The sequence below is a fragment of the Choloepus didactylus genome, chromosome 8 (genome assembly GCF_015220235.1).
Source record: "Choloepus didactylus isolate mChoDid1 chromosome 8, mChoDid1.pri, whole genome shotgun sequence".
Classification (NCBI taxonomy): Eukaryota; Metazoa; Chordata; class Mammalia; order Pilosa; family Megalonychidae; genus Choloepus; species Choloepus didactylus.
The window spans coordinates 91,441,600-91,469,422 of NC_051314.1; the positions used below are offsets into that span (position 1 = coordinate 91,441,600).

The following is a 27,823-nucleotide window of genomic DNA, read 5'->3' on the forward strand; positions in this document are numbered from 1 at the left end:
ACTCCCCTTTATCCAGTGTATGGATGAATGAGTAGAAAAATGGGGACAAAAAGTAAATGAAAAATAGGGTGGGATGGGGGAGATGATTTGGGTGTTCTTTTTTACTTTTATTTTTTATTTTTATTCTGATTCTTTCTGGTATAAGGAAAATGTTCAAAAATAGATTGGGGTGATGAATGCACAACTGTATGATGGTACTGTGAACAGCTGATTGTACACCATGGATGACTGTATGGTATGTGAATATATCTCAATAAAACTGAATTAAAAAAAAAGCTTAAGACATGATGTCTCTGTATTTATGGAATCATTAAGGGTCTAAGATGGTCACGTTTTCTTTATTACAGAAGCTGTAAATTTACAGAATAATCATGCATGAAATACAGAATTCCCATATACTACCCTACTGATAGCACCTTGCATTAGTGTGGTATATTTGTTACAAATGATGAAAGCACATAACTGTACTGTTAATATAAACCATAGTTCACATTAGGGTATACTGTGTTATACAGTCCTATGGATTTTATTTTTTAATTTTTATTCTAGTGACATTTATACAAAATTTATATATACATATACAAATACATATATAACAAAATTTCCACTTTTAACTATACTCAAATATTTAATTCAGTGCTATTAATTACATTCACAGAGTTGTGCTACCATCATCACCATCTATTACCAAAACTTTTCCATCATCCCAAATAGAAATGCTGTACAATTTAAGCATTAACTCCTCACCCTGGCCCCTGGTAACCTATATTCTAGTTTGTCTATGAATTTGCTTGTTCTAATATTTCATATCAGTTAGATCATTCAATACTTATCCTTTTGGTGTTTAGCTTATTTCACTCAACATGATGTCTTCAAGGTTCATCCATGTTATCGAATGTATCAGAACCTCAATCCTTTTTCTGGCTGAATAATACTCCATTGTGTATACATACCGTCTTTTGTTTATCAAAATATAGCTTATTTTCATATTTTGGGAATTGCACTATGAATATCAGTGTGCAAATACCTGTTTAAGTTCCTGCTTTCAATCTTTTGGGCATATATCTAGAAGTGGGATTGCTGGGGCATATGATAATTGTATACTTAACTTGCAGAGAAAATGCAAAACCATCTTCCACAGTTGTGCCATCATTTAACATTCCAACCAAAAATGACTGAGCATTCCTTTTTCTCCACATCCTCTCCAACACTTGTAATTTTCCATTTTTTAACAGTACACACTCTAGTGAATATGAAATGGTATCTCACTGTGGTTTTGATTTGCATTTCTCTAATGACCAGTCATGTTGAACATTTTTTCCATGTGATTTTTGACCATCTGTTTATCTTCTTTGGAGAAATGTCTGTTTAATTCTTTTGCCCATTTTTTAATTGTGTTGTCTTTATGTTGTTGAGTTGTAGAATTTCTTTATATATTCTGGGTCTTGAACCCTTATCAGATAAGTGAATTCCAAATATTTTCTCTCATGGTTTAACTTTTTTGACTTTCATGATAAAGTCCATTGGTATACAAAAGTTTTTCATTATGATGAGGTCTCATTTGTAATTTTTTTCTTTTGTTGAATACACATTTTTATAACTGTACTATTGACACAGACCATAGTTTACATTAGGGTATGCTGTGTTATACCCAGGTGTAAAGTCTAAGAAATCATTGAGTAACACAAGGTCCTCAAATGCTTCCCTATGTTTTCTTCTAGAAATTTTATAGATTCGGTTCTTATATTTAGGTTTTGATACATTTTGAGTTGGTTTTCATATATGGTGTGAGGCAGGGGTCCACTTTCATCCTTTTGCATATGCACATCCACTTTTCCAAGCACCATTTGCTGAAGAGACAATTCTTTCCCATTTGATTGGACTTGGCAATCATGCCAAAATTAATTTGGCAATAAATGTGAGGGTTTATTTCCAAACTCACAATTCAGTTCCATTGGTCTACATGTTGGCCCTTGTGCAAGTAACATGCTGTTTTTATTTTTGTGGATTTATAATACATTTTTTTTTAATCTTCATTTTATTGAGATATATTCACATACCATGCAGTCATACAAAACAAATCGTACATTCGATTGTTCACAGTACCATTACGTAGTTGTACATTCATCACCTAAATCAATCCCTGACACCTTCATTAGCACACACACAAAAATAACAAGAATAATAATTAAAGTAAAAAAGAGCAACTGAAGTAAAAAAGAACACTGGGTACCTTTGTCTGTTTGTTTGTTTGTTTCCTTCCCCTATTTTTCCACTCATCCATCCATAAACTAGACAAAGTGGAGTGTGGTCCTTATGGTTTTCCCAATCCCATTGTCACCCCTCATAAGCTACATTTTTATACAATTGTCTTCGAGATTCATGGGTTCTGGGTTGTAGTTTGATAGTTTCAGGTATCCACCACCAGCTACCCCAATTCTTTAGAACCTAAAAAGGGTTGTCTAAAGTGTGCGTAAGAGTGCCCACCAGAGTGACCTCTCGGCTCCTTTTGGAATCTCTCTGCTACTGAAGCTTATTTCATTTACTTTCACATCCCCCTTTTGGTCAAGAAGATGTTCTCCGTCCCATGATGCCAGGTCTACATTCCTCCCCGGGAGTCATATTCCACGTTGCCAGGGAGATTCACTCCTCTGGGTGTCTGATCCCACGTAGGGGGGCAGGGCAGTGATTTCACCTTTCAAGTTGGCTTAGCTAGAGAGATAGGGCCACATCTGAGCAACAAAGAGGCATTCGGGAGGAGGCTCTTAGGCACAATTATAAGGAGGCCTAGCCTCTCCTTTGCAGCAACCGTCTTCCCAAGGGTAAAACCTACGGTAGAGGGCTCAACCCATCAAACCACCAGTTCCCTATGTATAATACATTTTAAGATCAGAAAGTGTGAGTCTTCCAACTTTGTTCTTCTCTTTGAAGATGGTTTTGGCTATCTGTGTCCTCTCATCCCTCTATATAAATTTGATGATTGCCTTTTTCATTTCTACAAAGGATATTGCTGGAATTTTTACTGGCACTGTGTTGAAGCTGTAAATTGCTTTTAGTAGAATGAGACAGAGAATGTCCTCCCCTTTATTTAGGTCTTCACTGATTTCTTTAACAACATATTACAGTTTTCTGTGTACAAGTCTTTTATATCCTTGGTTAGATTTATTCCTAGATATTTGATTCTCTTAGTTGCTATTGCAAATGGATTTTTTTTTCTTGATTTTTTATCTGATTGTTGATTACCAATGTACAGAACCATTACTGATTTTTGACTGTTGATCTTGTACTCTGCCACTTTGCTGAATTCATTTTTCAGTTTTAGGAGCTTTGTTGGGGATTTTTTGGGATTTTCTGTATATAGGGTGATGTCATATGCAAATAGGAAAAGTTTTACTTCTTCCTTTTCAATTTGGATGCCTTTTATTTCTTTTTCTTGCCTAATTGCTATGGCTACAGCTTCCAGTACAATTATGAATAACTGGTCACAGTAAGCATTCTTGTCTTATTACTGATTTTGAATGGAAAGCTTTCAGTCTATCACAAGTAAATATGATGTTAACTGTGGATTCTTCATAGACGTGCTTTATCATGATGAGGAAGTTTTCTTCTATTCCTAGTTTTATATGTGTTTTTTTCTTTTTTATCAAAAAGTGGTGCTGGATTTTGCCAAATGCCTTTTCTGCATCAATTAAAATGATCATGTGTTATTTTCCCTTCCTTCTATTACTACAGTATCAACTTTCTTACATTGAACCACTGTTGTATACCTGAGATAAATCCTACTTGGTCATTTGTATGTAATTCTTTTAATGTGCTGTTGGATTTAGTTTGCTAGTATTTTGTTGAAGAGCCTTGCATCTATATTCATAAGTGATATTGATTTTAAATTTTCTTTTCTCATGGTATCTTTGGCTTTGGTATGACAGTTATACTGTCCTCACAAAATGAGTTAGAGAGCATTCCTTTCTCTTCAATTTTTTGGAGGAGTTTGAGCAGGTTAGTGTTCATTCTTCTTGGAATTGGTAAAATTCAACCATGAAGCCATCTGCTCCTGGGTTTTTCTTTGTTGGGAAGGTTTGATTACTGATTCTATCTTTTTACTAGTTATTGCTTGTTGAGAGTGTCCATTTTTTTCTTGAGTCAGAGGTCATTTGTGTGTTTGTAGGAATACACGCATTTCATCCAGGTTATCTAATGCATTGGGTTTAGTTGTTCATAGTAACCTTTATAGTCTTTATTTCTGTGGGGCTGGTTGTAATGTTCCCCCTTTCAATTCTGTTTTAGTCATTTGTGTCCTCTCTCTTTTTCAATTTATCAGCAAAGCTAAGGTGTGTCAATTTTATTGATGTTTCCAAAAAAACAACTTTTGGGTTTTTTTTTTTTTTTTTAATTTCTATTTCATTTATTTCTGTTCTAATCTTTATTATTTTCTTCTGTCTGCTTACTTTGGTTTTAGTTTGCTCTTTTTCTTATTCCTCCAATTTTGAGGTTATGTATCTGATTTGAGATCTTTCCCTTTTTTAACGTTAGCTTTTATAGCTATAAATTCCCCACTTAGCACTGCCTTTGCTGCCTCCTGTAAGTTTGGTTGTATGTGTTTTCATCTCCATTCACCTCAAGATACTTCCTAATTTCCCTTGTGACTTTTTCTTTCAGCTATTAATTAAGAGTATGGTGTTTAATTTCCACATTTATCTATATTTTCCATTTCTCCTTCTGTTATTGTTTCTAGCTTCATTCATTATGGTTATGGAAGATACATTGTATGAGTTCAATATGTTTGAATTTATTGAGACTTGTTTTGTGATCTAACATATGGTCTGTCCTGGAGAATGATCCACTTGCACTAGAGAAGAAAAAATATTCTGCTGCTTTTGGTTGCAGTGATCTATAAATGTCTGTTAGGTCTAGTTGGCTTAAAGTATTGTGCAAGTCTTCTATTTTTTTTAATTCATTATTTGTCTAGATGTTCTATTATTGAAAGTGGTATATGAAAGCCTTTTAATATTAATGTAGAAACATCAATTTATCTATTCAAATCGGTCAGTATTTGCTTCATGTATTTTAGGGCTCTGCTGTTAGGTGCATGTATATTTATAATTGTTATGTTTTCTTGTTGAACCTACCCCTTTATCACTATATAAAGACCTTCTTTGTCCCTCATAAAAGTTTTAGACTTAAAGTCTATTTTATCCAATATTAGTGTAGCTATGGTAGCACTCTTTTTTTAATGAATGTCTTTATTTTACCACTCATCTACCCATATGGATAAAGGTGGTGTCAGTCACAAGGTTTTTACAATCACATGGTCACAAGATGAAGGCTATATAGTTATACAATCATTATCAAAGATCAAGGTGTAGCTCTCTTTTGATTACTACTTGCATGATATATTTTTTCCTATCCTTTCATTTTCAACTTACTCATGTCTTTGAATTTAAGTCTCATGTAAACACCATACACTTGTGTTATGCTTTTTCCTTCATTCTGTCTATCTCTGCTTTCTGATTGGAGCATTTAATCCACTGTGTTTAAACTGCTGATAATGTAGGACTTTCTTCTGTCATTTTGCTATTTGGTCTTTGTAAGTCATACCTTTTTTGCTCTCTTTCTTCTCCTTCTAGAACTCCCATTATGTGTATACTGGTATGCTTCATGGCATCCTTCAGGTCTTTTAGTCATTTTCAGCTTTTTCTAATTCTTTTTTCTTTCCACTCCTCAGCCTGACTCATTTCAATTGTCTTCAAGTTCACTGATCCTTTCCTCTGCCAAATGGCTTTTGAAACCCTCCTGGGAATTTTTCATTTCAGTTATTATTGCTTCAACTCCAGTAGTTTTGTTTGGCTCCTTTTTTAAAATTTCCATCTCTATTTGAGATTCTCCTATTATTCATTCATAGTTTTCCTGGTAGCATTTATTTCTCTCTTGAAGAACATTAAAAAAAAATCTTTACTTTACTGGTATGTCTATAGTTTGGTCTTCTTCGTTGATGTTTTATGGATTTTTATCCTCTTCCTTTGATGGGCCATCATTTCCTGTTTGCTTATTAGTCTTGTAATCTTTTGTTGTACACTGTACATTTTAATACTTTAAAATGTTAACTTGGGGATTCAGTCCCTGAGCTGTCTGCTTCTTGAGTTTGTATGTAGCCAGTGATATGACAGATTTTCTTGACTGCTTGATCTAACAAAACCAAACAAACCAGTGCAAAAAAATGCCTTTCACAGTCTTTGCAAATTAACTTTGCAATAGCTGGTGCTCTCCTTCAGAATTTAGGCTTCCTATCAAGAAGGTTAGCAAAGGTGAATGCAAAGTGCAGGGCTATCCCTATCTTTTCTGAGCCTGTCTCATCCTCACTTATGCTTCCTAGTGACATTAGGAGTCTCCTATTTACAGAAATTTGAATGTCCCCTCTACCCTCTAGTAAACAGACCTTCTCCATCTCCTGGGTGCTTTCCACCACCACAGGACTTAAAGCAGGTAAGCCCTTTCCACTGGTCCACATGACTCAATTGTGTCTCATTCCACTTTTACTGTCCCGGGCTACTTTTGCGTGGAGGGCAAATTTGGTGGGTGGGGTGGGTGCACACAGGAAAGGAGTTTCCTAGGTCAGTCTTTCCCAGCTAGGAGGTGGCCAGGGACTCACAAACGGAGCAGTGGCCCACTCCACACTGCCCTGGGAAGGGGGTGAGGAAGGGTGAGGAGGGGCCAGCAAGGGTGCCAGGAGCTTCTCCTATGGCTCTTTGAAGCTGCATTTTCTTGAGTCAGCCCTTGCCCAGTAAATGCAGCCCTCTTCCTTAGCTTTGAGGAAGGATACAGCCACTTTTCTCTGAGGTGGTTCGAAACAATAGTAACCCTCATAGTCAGGACCCCGGTGGTCTGAAGTGGCTGATCAAAACCAGCAGTCAGTGATCAGACTGCACACTCCCGGACTGGAAAACTGTGTCTTTATATCTGGCACCTGGAAGTGCACCAGAAGCTGGAGTTGAGGACCTTACTGCTGCCTGCCAGGAGGCTGGGGGATGGTTGATGGAAGCCACTGCACGGAGAAAAAAATTCACCGGTATTTACCACAATTTACTAGCCTCTACTGCTCTTCCCTGGCTGTTGCAGTGTTCTACCAGACTCCAGAGTTTTGAAATAGTTGATTCAGACAGTTCCTTCCTGTGTAATAGTTGTTCCGCTTGAGGGAGAGATTCCTGGAGCTTCCTATTTTGCCATCTTCCCACAGTCCCCTGAGGCAGTCATATTTAAAAATTTTCATCTCATGGGAGATGTTATTGTCTACAGAAGTACTCTTGAATTTGAAAAGCTGTTGAAATCTCAAACCACAACCCTTAAAAAATGCCAAGAATTTGCTATATTTCCATTGTGACGAGAACCATGACATGTACCTTAAAAAGCCCTGGGGTATTCCAGGTCACAGTTTGATAAACAATATTTTAGAGGGGGGAAGGGGAGAATTTATGTTACAGAAAGTGATACCTGAGAAGGTCTAATGTGTTTTGCTGACAAAGAACTCTTTCTTACCTAAAGCTGATAATAACACCTGTCAATAAGTATCAAAATAGCTAACAGTTATACAGTACTCATTATATGCCAGGGACTGTTTTAACACTTTATGTGGATCAACTTAATCAAAACACACAACAACTCTATGAGGGAGGTGATATTTTTACCCTCATTTTATTGATGAGATCACTGAAGGACAGAGAAGTTAAATGACTTTGAGAAGGTGAGCCTCCTAGAAAGTGGAGGAGCAGGCAGTCTGGTGCCAGAGCTCACGCTCTTAACTGGTAATCTATTCTGCTTCACATGTTAACTTCAGGAGATACTGTTCATTCACCCATTCACTTATTTAAACTGAGTACCATCCCTATGCCTGAGATCCAGCAGTGAATAAAACGACATGGTTCCTGCCCTCGATGAGCTTGTTACCTTACATTGTATTATCTTCATTTTACCCTGGAGGAAACTTACAGTCGGGGAGGCTAGCCCTTTCCTATTGTCAACCCTGGAGTCTACATGAAGCGTTTTATTTCATTTATGCTATTTGACTTACATCATGGAGAGGAAAAGCTGCCTTGTAGATCCCAGAGCTTACAAGTTTGTTAATTCCAAACTTGCTAACGTTGTTGGATACTTGATACTTGATCCGGGACAGGATGAAGTAAACCTAAAAAAGATTCCAAAATACAGTGTGTAGTTTATATGGTGTAACTAACCAATGATTGTTTACTATTGTAACAGGAATCTGTGGGCATATTTACTCTTTTTTCCAGCTTTTAAAAACAAAAATAAACCAACCAAACAAAACCTCTAATTATTGATCAGAAGGTTTCAAATCACCCCAAGACAGCAACTGATTTTGGTCTAGACTTACAATACGGCTTCTAGTGGCTGGGTTGAAGAAGGTATCTCGATCACGAATGTAAAAATCATTCATCCGGTTCTTCTCAAATGGGGCAGTGAAAAACTCTTGCTCTGGCTTGATCATACTTTCATCCACTCTGAGGAACTTGGTAAACCAGTTGAAACCACTGAAGGCTGAGAACCGGGTTTTCATATCATTGGGTTTCAGAGGCAATTTGATGTGCATTAGCTCAGCATATGTACATAACACCTCCCAAGGTGCGTGCACTTTTACAAATACAAGTCTGTCATCCAAAACCTATATGGGAAGAATAAAAACACAGACCAGGAAACCAAACCAACTATGTTCACAACAGTTTTAAAACACATGGATTTTTCTTTTGCTGTTGATAGTTTAAAAAAAGAAAAAAATGCATACAACACTGGTAAAAGTGAAGATACAATGAAAATAGATCTGTAAACCATAATAATTTTTTTCCTTAAAGATAATTTCTTGGTTTGAGTTACTGAGAAAGTAACTCATATCCTTCACAAAGTTCTTTCATAAAATGACTACTATTTTAATTGAAGAAAACCAGACTTGTTCATTTGCCTACCACTCCATCCAAAATAGCGACTAAAAATAAAAGCACAAGGTTATTCATTGCAGTGTTATGATAATGAAAAAATTTTAATTTCTTAAACCTAGGAAAGGACTGTTTAACTTACTGCCTAACTGTTCATAACATGTTATATAGCCTTTAAAAAGGATGTTGAAAAATGGTATTTATTGATATAGAAATGCATTTACAATACGGTAAAGGAAAAAGGAATTACAAAACTGTAAAATGATGATTCCACTTTTTCAAAGGGAAAAATGTATATATTTGAGCAAAGACAAGTTTAGAAAAACTATAGGGTTATTTCTGGGTTAAGATATAGATGATTTTTATTTTCACTATTCTGACATTTTCTAATCTTTTAACATAAACCGTATTGTTTGTATAGTAAAAACCTTAGAAACCTTACTATATATTCGTTCTTAAAAGAAGAAAGCAATCATTTACACATATATTCATTATTACATTCTTTGGCTATTAAAAAAGATCTGCAGGCTTCTATCAGAAGCAAATATACAGCCTATAAAACAGATTTTGTTTTATTCCCCTCCCAGTCTTATGACTAAGGAGCATATGCTGGGCTGCATGTTTCAAATGCCATCCAGCATTCCAAATAGCTTGCAGGTTCCAAAGAGCTATGGTCAGCCAAGGGTTCTGAAGAGACAAATATTTACCGATCTTGTTGCTTCTAGCTGCAGGCCATTACAGATGAGGTTAGATTCATATGCTTGTCTTTTTCTCTGTCAAAAAGAAATTGGAATATATCTTAGGCCTTTAGTTTTCCCCAAGACAAAACAGGGCTTTGTTTCAGGAAAAAATATTGCAAGACCAAACCAGTTTGGATCTGATAAAGAGATAAATCTGCTCAAAATGGAACAGAAGCGATGAAGTTGCTTTCACTATTGGGGACCCGTGGAATGACGTTTGATTTCTCGATGGAAGGCTCTGAAGCATATTAGGATCCCCTTAGCACTCTGGAAGGCCTTTGGTTGTCCTGACAGGCTTTTTTGGCCGTTTGAGATGCTTAACACCTTCTGCTTTTGCACAATCCCAGGAAACTTTTTTGGTTGATATGGGGCTTTTTGAGTCACTCACTGATATCATTTTCCAGAGTTAATAAAGGCCCACATCTGACATTCCAGATTTTAAAAATTTTATTTCCATTCCAGACATTCAAATGATTCAATTTTTGGGTGTGTATATTTCATGTCTGCATGCCCTGACCAAATGCAATTAAACAATACAAGACAATTTTGACAAAATTTAGAGGAATTTTCTTCCTTAGAAGACTGATATGTTCACAAAGCCATAAACATCTAAATCTACAAAAATAGGGAATTCCTTAGTTGATAATATATCTGTGCAATGGCATATTACATGGCCATTTACAAAGGCAGAGAATGTATTTATTGATATCAAATTCTATCAGGCTAGGCTTTTGCTAAGCTGTGTCCTAAGTTTTAAGTTGGAAAAGGCGGAGGCTTTCAAAAAGAGGACTTTTGATGATGAAGCAGTTTTACTGCCTTTATGAAGTGAAGAAAATGGGTGATCATAAGAGTAAACAACATGAGCTCTGAAAACATATTGCTTGGGTTCAAATTCTGGTTGCATTATTGGATTAATCCCAATACCCCACTGACAGGAAACTTAAATTCGCCCTGCCTCATTTTCCCCATCTGTCAAATGGAGAATACTCATTACATATCTTTTTAGGTTTTCATGAGGATTATGAGTTAAACCAAATAAAGCACACAGATTAGAATTTCCATTTCTAGTAATTTCAAAAGGGAAATTGGACTAATCTGCCCACTGAAGACAACTGAAAATGCGGGATGAAAACTTTAAAAAAAAAACTTCATCAGTTAACAAGATAGATAGGAATTATTTGGTCAAGGTCTAGATAATCCAGTGGGACCAGCAGTCGTGTCCCTTTACTCAAGGAGCATTTGCCAGTTGGGAAGAGGCAGGGGACGGGCTGAGCTGCTGGGCCATAGACAATGTCTGGAATATGGAAAACACCTAAAAATGATGAACAGATGATGGTTCATGAAGGCCAAAGATCAAGAGGTGTAAGAATATACCTGGTATGTGACTGGGTAAATCTGAGTCCAAATGGAATCCCTAAATATATTTTGTGGAGGTATTAGAAACAGAATAGAATATTGCTTTATTTTTATTTATTTATATTTTATATTATACTGTAATACATTATACATTATAATATGTAATTATAAAATATACTTAACATATATTAATAATAAATATATTTACTTATATTTATTATATATAGCACTTACAACATGTCAGTCATTGTTCCACGAGATTTACAAATAAAATACATTTAATTGCTTCCTACAATTTAAGCATACAACAGAGAAACCTAGAGATAAGCCAGCAAATGCTACAACTTGCTTAAAAATGAAGAAGCAACTTGCCTAGAAATGCCCGAGTCAGGTGAGAAATGAGGACATCTAGAGGTGCAGCCATCCCACTCTGCTCCCAGCAGGTGACTGCCCACTCTGACGGCCCCCACATCTTCCATCTCTGTGATTTTTACGGGTTGTTCTTCAGCCTTTTCTACCCTTGACCTGACATGTTCCCAACCTGAAGCTGGGAAGTGGACTCAGATTCACCCTGCTTTTTGCTTTAGCACCGTTTCATCACTCAACACTGTAACCCTCATATTATGATTCTTGCATGGATAGCCCAGATCTTGTTCTTGATTGCTTCTTTCTTAGATATTGGAAAAAAGCATTTTTGACCCTGCAAGCAGTGTTAAGCATAGTGCTTGGCACAGAGTATATCCCCAAAACATGTTGTTTGAAATAAAATACTCAACACACACTTAACTCACTAAACAAACATTTCCCGAGAGCCCACTCTTTTCCAAGCATCCTACAAAGGGCTGAAGATTCAAAGATGGATTTAAAATAGTTTGCTATAGAAAACTACAGAGAAACTCAGGCTCCAGGCACTGTAAAGGATACCTGTCATTTTTATAGCCACTCAACATCAAATTCCCACCAGAGCCCTCTTCCACTACAGCAGATGAAAATGCAGACACTCCCTTTCCCAGTCTCCCATGGAGTTCGGCCACTGGTACATGAGGTAGGCCCTAGCAGTCAAATCACCCACTCTGGAATCTGACTAGGAAGCTGGGGATGCAAAGAAGCCAAGGCAATCAGAATCCATTCTGGGATGGTTGGGAGAGCGAATGTCACTTACTGAGTGGCAGAGGCAGAGCTTATGGCAGGAGTTTTTGGAGCTCACGGCTGGAGAGTGGTGCCAGCAGCGGCTCTGAGTCCAGGGCAGCAACTGGGCCTTCTTTCCCAGGCTCGTTCTGCAATGGGATTCGGGACACTGTTTCTGGCTGTCTAGCCTCTAGGCTTGCTTGTCAAACTTTCCAGGACAATCTGTGAGCTCCCTAACATCGTTTTTTTTTTTTTTTTTTTTTTTAATTGTGGTAACATATATATAAAACAAAATTTCCCAACTTAACCATTTTTAAGTGTACACTTCAGTGGGAATAATTACATCTACAATGTTGTATTGCTACCATCACCACCATCCATAACCAAGACTTTTTCAAGATCCCAAACAGAAATCCTGTACCCATTAAGCAGTAATTCCCCATTCCCCCTCTGGCAACCTACAACCTACTTTCTGTCTCAAATATTTTATGATCCCTAAAATCCTTTGGTGCTAACATTAGAACACATTCATGTTATTCACAATCAAGAATTCTTACTGATAGTCACAACACTGGAAAATTTGTTAGCCTAAAACCTAAATGACTGCAACAGTGGAGGAACAGGGTGTTCTGAGGGTACCAGGCTGACTTCCTCTCCTTCCAGGGGCAAGGGTGGGATAGGGGTGACTCACACTGAGGCTGTACAAGAGGCAATCCAGACTGCCTCATGGCAAGGCACAAGCAGGATTCAGGATTGTCTTGTTCTCTTCTAAAGTTGGCAATAATTTTACAGTTAAAGTGGAGGCTAGAAGGAATGAAGTTGTGAGGCATGCAACTAGGTGAATGAACCTTGAGGCGAGTATGTTGAGTGAAATAAGCCAGAAACAAAAAGACTAATATTATAATGCCTCAGTAATATGGACTAACAATAATGTGCAAACTCTGAGAATTGAATCTAAGAGCATAGGTTATCAGGGGAAGGCTTAATGTAAAGGTTTCTAGATTGCAAGCTCTTACAGCAGTCACATCTATTGCTGAGCTGTTATGGTTATTTCTCAAATCTGAGATGCTGGCCATTCCCTGGAACTCTGAGTATTCATGTGACACCTGAGACTCAGATGTACAGTTCTTCAGCTATGAAAGTCAGTATTACCCCATAAAGAAACTGTCAGAAAAGCTGAAAAAGAGATCAGACTTCAATTAAAGATATGAACGAAGCTCACCTAGTTAGCTAGATAAGGCAAATCAGACTAAAGGGTAAAGGACAATACTGACAGTATTTTAAAACTTCAACTTCATTGTGAGACCAAAGGAAGAGATGTTTATTTGGTGCAACATTTAGATCTTCTGTAGCACACCATTTAATTTAACTTGTATGGTCAGTTTATTTGCACACCATAACTACTTGGAATCTTGAATAGGGAGTGAGATCTTGTTGGTTAGTACAGGTTATTTTGATACCCCAATTCATCCCAGAGTAATTTGGGCAGAGAATAAAAAAGTATTTGCAAAGCCCCCTTGAGGGACTGGAGAACAATGCATAAATATTAAACTTCACCAACTGGGGAATTTCTAATATTCTCACAAGCATTGGGGACTACCAATTTAATAGGCCAAGCCCTTGATCTTGGGGCTTGCTCTTATGAAACATTCCTGCAAAGGAAACTAAGCCTAATTATAATTGTGCTTAAGAGTCACCCCCAGCGAACCTCTTTTGTTGCTCAGATGTGGCCTCTCTCTCTAAATCAACTCTGCAGGTAAACTCACTGCCCTCCCCACTCTATTGGATGTGACTCCCAGGGGTGTAAATCTCCCTGGCAACATGGAATGTGACTCGAGGATGAACCTGGACCAGGCATCATGGGATTGAGAAAGCCTTCTGGACCAAAAAGGGGAAGACTAATGAAATAAAATAAAGTTTCAGTGGCTGAAAGATTCCAAACAGAACTGAGAAGTCATTCTGGAGGTTATTCTTATGCATTATATAAACATCTCTTTTTAGTTTCTAGTGTATTGGAATAGCTAGAAGGAAATACCTGAAACTGTTGAGTTGTTATCCAGTAGCCTTGATTCTTGAAGATGACTTTATAATTATATAGCTCTGAAGGTGTGACTGTGTAAATGTGAAAACTCTGCAACTGACACTCCCTTTATCCAGTGTATGGACAGGTGAGTAAGGAAATAAAGACAAAAAAATAAATAAATAATAGGGGGGATTAAGGGGCATGGGATATTTTGGGTGTCCTTTTTAAATTTTTCTTTTTTTTTTTTTTTTTGAGTAATGAAAATGTTCAAAAATTGTGATGAATGCACAACTATATGATGATCCTGTGAACCACTGATTGTACACTTTGGATGAGTTATCTGGTATGTGAATGTATCTCAAAATTGCACTAAAAAAAATGGAAGGCTCAGGTCCAAGGATTTAGCTCCTATAGACACATGTGCTTCTAGTTAGAAAAGTATGGGAGTCATTCAAAAGTAGGGCTTCTCCTGTGGTTTAATAAGTATTTTAACAACTTAAGTGCTAATAGGAAAAATCACAAAATGGTGTTAATTGGCTTTACAACAAATTCTCGGTTACCATCAGTTAGGCCCACTGTTATGCTCAGACATCTCCATCCTGGCCCCTACCCATCCATGAGGAAGCTCTTCCAAATTTTCAAGGTACTTCTGAAGCTCTACACCCAGACCACCATCCTCTGGAGGTGACCTTGCCTCCTTCCTCAAAGAGAAAATGGCAGCCACTCGCTGTGAATTCCCACAGGTTTCTTTCTTTTTACCTATCATTAGCTGGACTCCACCTTTCTTCATGGTGTCAGGAGATTTCAACCTTTCCACACTTCTTCTTGTGCCTACTTCAGCAATTCCTTCATTCTCTTCATGTTCACTGCTTACTTCTCAATGTTTTCCACTCTTAAAAAAATTAAACCCTTCCATGAACCTGAATGCTAATTACTACATATCCTCCCCCAAAGAGATGTTTGCCATTTATTCTGATATCCTTAGCTTTTGGAACAGGCCTCTAACATAGTAGGCATGTAATAATGTTTCATGAATGAATGCACTGAGTGCATGGGTGGATCCGTGGCTCCCTATTACGTGAGCATGGCCTGAAGAAGTGTAAATTATTACAGTGTAGCAACTGGACACCCCTTTCATGAGTCCCCCAAATGTTTTACTTATGGGTATTGTTCCAGTTTGCTAAAGCAGCTGGAATGTAATATTCCAGAAATGAATTGGCTTCTTCAATGGAAATTTATTAGGTTACAAATAACCTACGAAAATGTCCAAATTAAGGCATCCAGAGAAAGATACCTTGACTCTGAAGAAAGGCAGATGGCATCTGGGTTCTTCAGTTACATGGGAAGGCACATGGTGATATCTGCTGGCCTGTCTCTCCAAAATGTCTCAGGAATTCTGTGTGTTCTTACTTGTTCCTCCCAGGGCATTTCTGTATCTGAGCTCTCTCCAAAATGTCTCTGCCTTTTATACTCTCATAAAGAACTCCAGTAAAGACAATTAAGACCCACCTTGAATAGGAGGGGTCACATCTCCATGGAAACAACCTAATCGAAAGGTCCCACCCAACAATAGGTCTGCCCCCTAAGACTGGATTAAAAGAATATGGCTTTTCTGGGGTACATCCTAGTTTCAAACCAGCACAGGTATTAAAGGATATGATGGAGAAGGAGAGACATAATTTAATTCTGAAGGGTGCTAGCACCAGATAGCTCAGGGGCATCCAGACACTTGGGACTCTAAATTTCCAGAAGACAAAAGGGGTAAGGTCCAGAGAATGACCCAGCCTCACAGAAGGGCATCTCTGTCATTAAACATACGGAACACAAATGACTACCGTCTTGGTTGTAACAACCATATTAGCCATGATTGTGACATGTTGAATAGTACAATGTAGACATGTTCCTTCTCTATGGGATCTCTAAAATGACGTTACAATTCCACATCACCTTCACAGAATTCTCTCCTCTCAGGTTTTGCTCTACCAAATAGCTCCTGTAGCTCCGGCAATTTTGCTTTCTATCTTACTCCTGAGTCTGTGGTTATTTACCAGTTCAGCATTAACTCCCCATTCCCCACTCCCACCCTTACCCTGGAGCCCTGTATTCTAATTTTTGACTTTATGAATATTATTATTATTATTTCATATCAGTGAGCTCATACAGTATGTATCTTTTTGTATCTGGCCTATGTCACTCAACATGATGTCTTCAAGATTCATCTGTTGTGGCATGCATCAGATCTTCATTCCTTTTTATGGCTGAATAATATTCCATTGAATGTATATACCACCATTTGTTCATCCATTCATTCACTGATGGACACTTGGGTTGCTTCCACCTTTTGGCAACTGTGAATAGTGCTGCTATGAACATCCATGTGCAATTATCTGCATGAGTCCCTGCTTTCAATACTTTTGGGTGTATACCTAGAAGTGGGATTGCTAGGTCATCTGGTATTTCTGTTTATCTTTCTGAGGAACCACTGAACCCATAGCACCTACACCATTTTATGTTCCCACCAACAATGCATGAGGGTTCCTATTTCTCTACATCCTCTCCTCTGCCTCTTATTATCTCTGTTCCCTGCCTTTAAACATGCTCAACTTACCTTATTCTTAAAAAAAGAAAACAGAAAAAAAAATCCCCTCTACCCTGCAGGTTTAAGAGGCTCACCTATCTTTTTTATTGCTGAATATCTGAACAAAACAGGTAACCCCACCTGCTTCGAATTCACACTGTGCTCCCAATGACCTCTTACTCTCTCCAGTCGGATGCCACTGGAACTCTAGGAAATGGATGTTAATGCTGAGCCCAGCCCCCTTCTTGGCTCTTATACCTCTTGAAAATGCACTGTCCTGGTCCTCAGGCTACTTCTTTTGATACCTAATGGATATATATCCTTTTCATTCTCTGAAGGATATAAACTCACCTTTACAGGGTTCTCTTTTGCCTCATTTCTATGTATAATAAGAGAGGTCACTGATGAAGGTTTGTAGTTCACATGAATAATGCAGATGCAGAAAACATTAAAAATACTTCTCTTCAAGCTCATTTTAATGACTTGACAATATTCTGTCACGGAGATGAAGTGCAATTTATTTAACCAACCTCATATTGTTAGATATTTAGGTTGTTTATAGTTTCTTACTTCTATGAAAATCATTGTAGAACAATCTTTGGGCATTCATTATTATTTCCTCAGGATAAAGACCTGGATGCAGAATTTTTAAATCAAACAGCATATGCAATTTTAAGTTTTTAAATATGCATTGCCATACTGCCCTTCAGGGAGGTTGTACTAATTTATCCTATTTTAGTTCTTATGTGGTTCTTTACAAAGAACTCCTGAGATATTTACCTGATTTCTCAAGATAATTGGTAGACCTTGGAGATGGTTTATAGTGCCCTCTATTTTACCACTAACTATAAATATTTAAACAGTAGAATCAAGGATAGGACATTTTTATTTGCTTAAACAAGTTAATATATCACCTTGGTGTTACATTAATAAGATAGTCCTTGTTATTTTCCTTTGGCAAGGCAATTCACAAAGAGCCAGTGAAATATTCTTTAAATTGATCAAACCAGTTTCCCTGGTTTGTCAAGAAGCTAAAGTAAATTAGCATATGTGCTATATTTGTCAAACAGGCATACATCTGGAAAAGACTGCTTACATAAGAAAAGATTGTTTAAATCTACTTAATATGAAATCATCTTTATTTCTCTATAGAATTTACACTTGGATAAGTAACAGGGCTCTTGACATTTAAAAAATTAAAGTAGAGCTGTTTTCCATGTTAAAAATGAAAGACAATTAATATTGCATATTGCCTGACATAGCCATTGCTCAGTAAATGTTTGTTGAATGAATGAATGAATATCTGAGGTCACACTATTTTTAACTAAACATTATCTATGTGCCTTGGAAAACATTACATATAAGAACCTAAACTATCTTCTATAGTTAATGATTGATAGTTGGCTGCATTAAACTATACCACTGGTTCTGAAAAAAAAAAAAGGCCAATCATAAAATAATGTACAATGTAAATTCCTACATCTCTAGGGGAATAAAGTCATCTGTATTACAACCTGGATCTTTTTTTTTTTTTTAACCTATTTTTAGTAAAGCCAAAGTGACTGTAACCATCAAGGAATAGGTATGTCACAAAAACATGCAAATGATTCTATTATTGTAGGTGGAGAATGGTATTGGGGATTCAAAGTAAAGAGGGACAAGAGCACCTATCACTCCAGAAGCTGAATTTTATTCACATCTCTTTTAGGAATTTAATAAAGCTGTAGGAGAAATAAAGAATAAAGAAGTAAAACCACAAAGGGCAGACTGGTATAATTAAGGAACCTTTCTGTCCCAAAGCACCTTAGATTGCGCATCCTGTTTGGCTTTGAAAGTCGTTGTTGTGAAGGACTTCCTTGTGAATTATACAGTAAAAATACTAATTGTAAATACCAATATCTACCATTTTCTTTATGTCACCCAGCTTTTTTCAGCAAAAAAAGCAAAAGTTGTAACATCTAAGAAGAACTAAAATTACTATGCTGTGATGATAAGAAAGCACAAGTCAACTTGGATTAATGAAGTATATGCATAGATTGATTTCAAATATTTTTGCAGCTTTCTTGGCAAAGAACTGATGTCGCTGTCATTGTATTTACAACATGCCAGACTTTGCAAGGTCTACACAGGTACATGAGAAATAAGTCAAAGGTACTTAACTTGTAAAAAAATCTACTGTCAAATTACTCCAATTGCTATTTATTAGTTATATATCCTTTACTTGAGAAGGACTGACAAGTGGAATAAATTATTTAATAGGAACTTAATTTGAATTCACATGTTGGTGTTCAAACATTTAATGTTAGTGGACCACTCTGATGGGTAATTTATTCAAGTGGGTAATGTGTGTTCATTAAGGGACAGAAAACAGATGAGCATTTTAAATAAGAGTCGAGGAGAAGTGAGTATTTAGATGAAGTTCACTTTCAACTTTGTTTTCATTTTAAATTAACATTTTTGGTTTAATGACAAACGAAATGAACACTCATTGCAGTAACTTAGAAAGCAGAAATTATCAGAGAAGAGAGGAAAAAAATCACCCATAAGTCACTGATGAGCTAGCCAGTATAAACATTTCAGTTTTCCCCAACATACCTGCTTTTAAGAACAACTTGGAGAGGTTGTTTGAAATGTAGATTCTTGGGCCCCTCCCTCTCTAGTCTTATTCTGTAGATACCGAATGGGGCCAGGACAATCTATTTTTCACAAGCAACCCAGATGATTCTTATCAGACAAGTTTAAGAAATAGTGGTTTTTACAATACACATTTGTGCACACACATGCACATGTATGTATCTGCACATACATGTGTGTGCACAGAGCTATTTTTTTTGTGCATACTATTCCCCTTCAACCCTGTTCTATGTGAGAATTCAGTACAGTTGATTTACTAAATCCTGTACCCTTTTTATAGTTAAACCTTTAAAAAGGTAAGACACAGTGAATGCTGGGACTAGGGTAAATGACAGTCTCTTCATTCAAACTTACGGTTGGATCCCAAAAGGACCAATCAGAAAAAGTGTTTTCTCTATTTCACATCTTTGTGAATATGTAGCTCAAGCCATCAGTCAGGTGAACTGGAAGAATCAGATTTTATTTTCCAGAATTTCACTAGCCTCTGTGTTTGCATGTTTGTATGTCTGTTTTTAAGGTTTGGACCAAAACACTATCCATTTTGGAAGAAAGATGTGGACTCATTAATGTTATGCTGAGTACTAAAAATAAAACCAAACATGCTTATTCCAGCAACACATTTCATAGCTGTAATTTGAAAGTGCTGATTCTAATTTAATTTATTCCTTTTAACCTACAATCTTAGTATAAACAAGTAGGGTGTAAAGAAAGGAAGAAGATAAAAATATAAAGCACTCCATGCCTCAGTCTAAAACACTAAGGAACTGAAGTTAGAGCTGACATGAAGAACTCAATACTGGTTACAATGATATCATATTAACATATCCTAATGTGCACCTCAATTTTCAAATTAATGGATTTTCTATAGCAAATAATTTTTTATACTGCTCTGATTCCTCATAAACCCCTTTTATCACCCCTTTATTTCTTCAGTTTGGAGAAGATCAACAAATTTTGAATCTATTCAATCATGGCATCCCTTCATGAGATCCCATGGGATAAATTCTCTCTAAAGGGTATTTCTTGTGAACAAGTTTTGTTTTTATTTTGTTGAAACTTTGGATCATGTTATCAATAACTTCCTCTACTTTCTTTGGCTACCAGGAAGCTCAAAGGCAAATTTGCAGCTGACCTCTAACTTCTGCAAATAAACCGTTTTGTTTATTAGCCTGATGCATGGCTTCATTTTATTTGTCTGACCTTTACATTTCATTTGGATTTCTTTCTTTAATTATTTTCATCCTCTATATATTTCTGTAAGTGACCTCAAATGCTTTTTAGTGAATTATAAACAAATAAAACATTTTTCAAATGTAGTGTTACATAAATATAATTAGGGAGTTAATGAGTAGTATGAAAATCACCCATTGCATATTAAAGTCAACAAGGAATAATTTTTGGATTATCTAGAGTGTTAGTTACCAGCTTATTAGCCATACATAACCATATACTTAAAGCACATAAGACGTACTGAGGACTCAAGCCACGTGATCACCTCAGCAGAGACCAAAAAAAGCATTTGATCAAATTTAAAACCTAGTTATTACTAAAACTCTAAGCAATTTAGTAATGGAAGGAAACTCCTTTACTTTTTAAAAGTTATCTACCAAAAACTTACAGTAAGCATGATATTTCATGGTGAAATTTTAGAAACATTCCCATTAAAACAGGAACAACACAATGATGTCGAAATGTGTTACTGTTTTTATTGAAACGGTCTCAACCATTGCAGTTAGACAAGAAAAAGAAAAAAGCATAAAGATGGAAAAGGAAAATCAAAACTGTCATCCTTTGTGGACAATATGGTCATCTTTTAAGAAAATTCAAAAGAAGCATTAGAAACTATTAGAATAAAAAGAGCTTATCAGGGTTATTAACAGAACATATCAAAATCAATACTTATATTTGTATACAGAATAATCAATCACAAACTACAATTTAAGATGCTTCTGACAATGGCAATAACAATTTAAAATAACTAAGTATAGTTAATAAAAAAGTATAAGATCTTCACAGACATTATATTACATCCTTTTGTAAAACTTTATAACACCTAAATAAGTGTAGTGATGTATTGTGTTCATATTAGAACTTTTTGATGAAATTTAAACATTTCCAAAGAGATCTCATCTAGTTTCCAAGCTAACAGATCTAGCCTGACGATAACTCATCTGAAACAATAGATAACAGCTTTAAAAACTAACAGGATCTGTAACCAATTAAGCAATTGTTTCAGAATTCAAAAGTTTGGATATAATTTATTTTGATCACTAATTCTTTAAAAAAATCCTTATTCTACAGCTTCCATTAGCCAAATTCTTCAGCCACATGCCAAAGAATTCTTAAGATCAAATAGGAAATACAAATATCTACTTCCATATATAAACTTTTCATCAACTTCTAGGAAATAAATTTTCCATCAACCTCTAGGAATGGATTCTGCCAATAAAACTAAATAAAAATAAAGCACACATTCAGGATTGCTTACACTATTTCTATGCTATCTGGACCCCTCCATCTCTTTACCATGGTCTGAATTGCACCATTACTTGGTCAGGAATGTATCTGTTTGAAGGAAGGCAAGTATCAGACAAAATAAAGTCAAATAGATCAACTTTTCGCACTTGTTAGGAGTTCTAGCAAAAGGAAGAAGGAAGGAATAATTACTAAAGAAAATGAGCTGCAGGAATTGGGAAATTACATGGGATTTGCTTTATTTAAAACACCTTTACTCTTTATAATATGGCTTAAACCTATTTAGCTATATTTAATCATGTACTCTGCCAGACACTGCTGGCTGCCTACTGAACAGCCATTGTCTCCTTTTTCATTACTAAGAGAAGCCTGATTTTTTTTTTTTTTTTCAGGTATTGGGTGATCACTGACTCAAGGGAAGAGAGCCAACCTTGATTATCTATGCTAATGATGGTAATTCCATTCACCTGGCAGTAGGTGGATTAGGAACAGCATTGCCATATAATTCTAGACAAGAGTTGTGAAGGGAAGGGAAGTCTGCTAAGGCCCTTCAAGGAGAGCTTTTTTCCCCTCTTACAAAAGGACCATGAGAAAGGACATTCCCTCTCTGCCTCTGCAGCCAAGTCATGACCCTGTCAAACTAGTTTAAGACCAGCCAACTACTAAGGATGGCAGGGCAGAAGGATGGACTGAACCTCGACTGGTGACGACCTCATTAAGACAGCAGCAGATTTAACCCAGAAATGGACCTATCTCCAGACTACTTCTTAAATGAGAAAATAATTGTTTTCTTTATCATTTAATCCATTTTGAGTTTGGTTTTCCTGTTACTGGTGGAGGTTGGGGGACATTTAAGTTGATTCAGCTAGATGAATGGATTTTGAAGACAACATTTTGAGTGAAATAAGCCAGAAATAAAAAGACAAATATAATGCCTTACTAATATGGACTAACTGTAATGTGCAAACTCTGAGAATTGAATCTTAGAGCACAGGTTATCAGGGAAAGGCTTTCTGTAAAGGTCCGGGATTAAACGCTCTCAGAACAGTCACATCTGTTCCTGAGTTGTAATGGTTATTTCTAAATTCTGAGATGATGAGCTCTTTGTGTATAACCTGATCTGTCCCTAGAACTTCAAGTATCTGTGTGACACCTGAAACTCAGAGCTAGAGTTTGGCAGCTATGAATGTCAGTATTATCCCTTACGGCAACTGTTCAAAAGCTGAAAAGAGAGTTCAGAATTCAATTGGAGATACGAATGAAGTGGATCTGGTTAGGACTAAGGCAAATCAGACCAAAGGGTAAAGGACTATATTAACTGTGTTTCAAAACTTCAAATTCTGTGTGAGACCAAAGGAAGATATGTTTATTTGGTGTAAAATCTGTATTTTCTGTAGCACACCAAATAATTTAACTTGTACAGTCAGTTTACTCAAACACCATAATTACATGGAACTTTGAACAGGGAGTGAAACCTTTTTGGTTCATACAGGTTAGTGTGAACCTTCATACATCCCAAAGTAATTTGGGCAGAGAATAAAAATGTATTTGCAAAGCCCTGCTGAGAGACTGGGGGAAAGTGCAGAAATATTAAGCTTCCCCATCTGGGGAATTACTGATATTCTCACAAGCAGTGGGGACTACCAATTTAGAAGGCTGAGCCCTCAATCTTGGGGCTCGCCCTTATGAAGTTTGTTACTGTAAAGGAGAGGCTAAGCCTCCTTATAATTGTGCCCTACGAGTCACCCCCAGAGAACCTCTTTTGTTGCTCAGTTGTGGCCTCTCTCTCTAAGACAACTCAGCAGGTAAACTCACTCCCCGCCCCCGCCCCCCATGTGGGACATGACCCCCAGGGGTGGAAATCTCTCTGGCAACGCAGGACATGACTCCCAGGGATGAACCTGAACCAGCATTGTGGGATTGACAAAGCCTTCTTGACCAAAAAAGGGAGGAGAAATGAAACAATATAAAGTTTCAGTGGCTGAGAGATTTCAAATCGAGTTGAAAGGTCATTCTAGAGGTTATTCTTATGCATTATATAGATATCCCTTTTCAGTTTTTAATATACTAGAATAGCTAGAAGGAAATACCTGAAACTGTTGAACTGCAACCCAGTAGGCCTTGATTTTTGAAGACGACTGTATAACTACGTAGCTTACACAGTGTGACTGTGCAATTGTGAAAACCTTGTGGCTCACATTCTCTTTATCTAGTATATGGACAGATGAGTAGAAAAATGGGAACAAAATTAAATGAATAATAGGGGGGATGGGGGATGGAATGTTTTGGATGTTCTTTACTTGTACTTTTAGTCTTGAGTCTTTTTTTTTTTTTTTAAGTAAGAAAATGTTCAAAAATTGATTTTGGTGATGAATGAAACTGTATGATGGCACTGTGAACAACTGACTGTACACCATGGATGATTGTATGGTATGTGAATATACCTCAATGAAACTGAATTAAAAAAAAAACTGATTCACATGCCTAGCACAATAGAGCCCTTGTTGTTGAAGCCACTTATAATCACCCCCATGTAAAATCCAAATGCAAATGGTTTATGCTTTCTAAAGGAAGATGTGACATTTATGAAGTTTTTCACTAACCTAAGGGGACAGAGTTACATGCTATCTGAAGGTTTTGCTAAAAAAGTATTTTCTCTTGTTCATGGGAGGATGCAGCCTTTTACTCCTCTATTATGTTTTTTATTTTTGTGGCTATATCACTTTTTTCATTGTCTAACCCTAAAAAGTATTTAGCAATAATCTTTAGATCAGCCCCTGGCAAAGTCAACTTTGGTGTCGCTTTAGGAATTCAATATGACTTAGATATAAATTTTTCTCTCAAAGAAAATAGGATTTTAAAAATAGCCTTTCTTTGGTATTGTCCTAAATCCTGAAAAAGCCTGACAAGGAGTGATGGACTCACAAATGTTTTTCCTATTAGCAAAAATGTGGTTCCAGAGCTACGCTTTGAACTTGGGTGGAGTCAAAGTTATGTAATATATACAAATACAGACTCAAAACACTTCAAAACATGGCTTATAAAATCCAAACTCACAGTATTATCAGTCTATGAGTTCAAGGATTGCCAAAATTAACAATGATCTTTTTTTCCTTCTGATTTATGAGAGTTATCCTAGGACCCATGTTTCTGTCTAAAGCAAATGCAGAACCTATTAATAATGTAGACCGCTCTAGGGCCCTTTCACCATGGCAGTAAAGCTCTTGTCTAAAACCAGAACTGTTTCCTTTATACTTTAATGGATTAGATCTGTTTAACTTACTTTTATAAAGTGCTCAATCCAGCTCTATTGTCATATGGACGCTTAATGAATATTTGATGATGGTAACTATGCCTATAGAATATATCCTAGCATCCACAGGAAACTGATAAAATACTACAAGCTATTTTATTCTAGCGATAACGTACAACAGAATGAGAGTCATGTCTTATACAGTGCATTGTTTTAAGAAAACATCAAATAAAAGGGAAAGGTACAGGAATTAGCACTTATTATCTAATATGTGCTGAAAATTTATGTAACATTTATATATGCTATTTCATTTACTCCTATAGACTTGATATTGGGATTCTCATTTTCCTGAAATTAATATGCCACAGATTGTAAGGTAAGCCATTATTTTATGTACCAATAAGAAAAAATTCAACCAATGAAATTATGAGGTGCCATTAGTCAGATGTGCCTGAATGTGATTTCTGAGATGTCAAAATGTAAAAAAAAAAAAAAAAAAAAAAAAAAATGCATCTCAAAAAAATAAAATAGAATATTGATAAGAAAATTTGCCCAAGTCAGTTAGTGGTTTGACAGAGACAAGCTAGCTGTTCACCTAACACTTGTGCTCCCCTTCCATAATGTGTCTTTCCTGGTAGGAAATGGCTGCCTAGACAGAAACATTATTTTCCACCTTCCTAAGTTCTGACCAATAGAATGTGAGCATACTGATGTAGTCAATTCTAGGTCACAGTGGTAAAGAAGTATGTGTACCTTCTCCCTCCTCTCTCTTATCCTATCTGCCATTTATGTTGATGCCCAGGATGACCCTGGAAACTAGATGTTAAATACAGCAAAGCCTCTATGTCAGCCAGGGTCCCTGAAGGACTGCATGGAGCAGAGCCTTGTCCCTACCCCCCAAAGCCCTATGCCAAAAAGGGATGTCACATGTTCTGTAACATGACCAATAAATAAACTTTCATTGTGTTAAGCCACTGTAACTTGGGGATTTTTTTGTTGTTGTTGTTATAGCAACTGGAATTATTCCAACTAATATAGTAGCAGAATTAGAATTTGAAAGCTAGATTACAAAGCCTAGGCTTTAATATCTCAAGATAGAGATGGACCTGTTACCTGAAAGAACCTGAAGTAAAGGAAAAGGGGGGATGGAGCAGCTTGACTGGCAAGGAGTGAAAGTCAGGAAAGAAGATGGCAAAAAATTTGAGAGTGCATAAGCACATGTTCTAGCATTAAGACAAGACAAGAGTTTGAACCTAGCTCCACTATTTCCTGCTCAAGAGTCCATGATCTTGGGCAGCCATTTAACTCAACTCCGCCATTCATAAAATGGTCTGATAATAGAGCCCACCTCATGGTGCTGTTATGAGAATTAAATGAGAAAATGCATGCAAAGAGCATGCACTAGACCTGAGAGTGAGTGCTCAGCGAATGCCAGCTATTAGTATACTTCTTTTTGTCATTATCAATCATTAACTTTCTTTCCCACTTAGTTGCAGATAGACAGGTAAGCTTTCATTGTAAACCCACCTTCAGCTATGAAACCAACTGAAGTTAATACACCTGAGGGTTTGTTTCAAATTAAAAAAAAAATTGTGTTAACATGCCTTGAGTGAACCAGTGATGAGCATAGAAAATAAGAAAGTATATTTGGTAAATGATGTACCAATATACCAGCATTCACTTTATTGCAGACATAAAAAGAGCACTTTTTTTTTTCATTTGACAGTATTATAAGGAATAACAATAAAGGAAAATAGCATTCAAACTTACCCTTTGCTTTTCATTTGAACCCTTTTTATTGTTCTCCTTTCTACTTTCATCTTCGTACACAAGAACAAAGTCGATTCTTCGCTGGCCATCATTAAAATAGAGGGAGTTAGGCTTTCCATTAAATTCTTCCTGTGTGGATGAGAAAAACAAATTGTAATACAATTTTTGAAAAAGTGTCAATTTATAAGTGTTTTCTATCTTTAACAGGTTCATCAATGGGTCACAGAGAAAGCAAAAAACATCCATTACCAGTTATTTGACCAACAGGTCATGGGGACCCTGACCTTTTCAAGCACGATCTGTTCTTGGTGAAAGAAGTCCATGAACTGAGCAGTTCAGCATTTCTCTACAAATGCATGGGTATATATCAGAGTTATGTACATAAAAATTATTCCCAGCTCAAATGGCAAAAAGAGTATATCAAGTTTGGAAATAAACACAGTAAAGAGTGGTGTCCATCTGAAGGGCTAAAGTTCATTAAACAAGAATAAAAATCTAGAACAAAGACTCATTATGAAAAGGCCAGCCCCTGGCCAGAGTAAACACAATTTTAAATACTGTGTCAATCAGATCTGTTTCATTTTAATTTTCGAGGGCTTAAGGTAGGCAATATTGCCAGATCAACTTCTCTCTCAGAGAAGACTCTGACATAGAAATGTCAGTGTATAATTACTTGAACTGGTGTTAACCAATGACGTAAAATAGGTGGGGCCCTAATGTGTTTGCTTATGACAAAGAGCACCCATGAGATCATCTTCCTGGGCTTTGTGACTAGAAATCTATTTTCAGGCAACTTTGAGGTTAAGATATTCTTAGTACCCCTTTCTCCAACTCACTAATTCCCTACTTGGAGGGGAGAAGAGAATATACTTCCCTGAAAAGGGGAAGAGAGGGTGGTGTCTGGGCAATTTCCAACACATGTAAGAT

The 27,823-nt window shown here is 36.6% G+C and overlaps 1 protein-coding gene across 2 annotated transcripts in view; it reads right to left on the reverse strand.

The window, feature by feature from the left end:
• Positions 1-27,823, reverse strand: part of ANO6 (anoctamin 6) — a 234,918-nt gene that overhangs the window by 64,493 nt on the left and 142,602 nt on the right. For both annotated transcript variants that reach the window (XM_037848272.1, XM_037848273.1), the window contains 4 exons: positions 26,897-27,025; positions 9,647-9,712; positions 8,384-8,671; positions 8,063-8,176 (listed from right to left, as the gene is read on the reverse strand). In XM_037848272.1, coding sequence (XP_037704200.1) covers positions 8,063-8,176; positions 8,384-8,671; positions 9,647-9,712; positions 26,897-27,025 — 597 coding nt within the window. The remainder of the gene's footprint in view (positions 1-8,062; positions 8,177-8,383; positions 8,672-9,646; positions 9,713-26,896; positions 27,026-27,823) is intronic.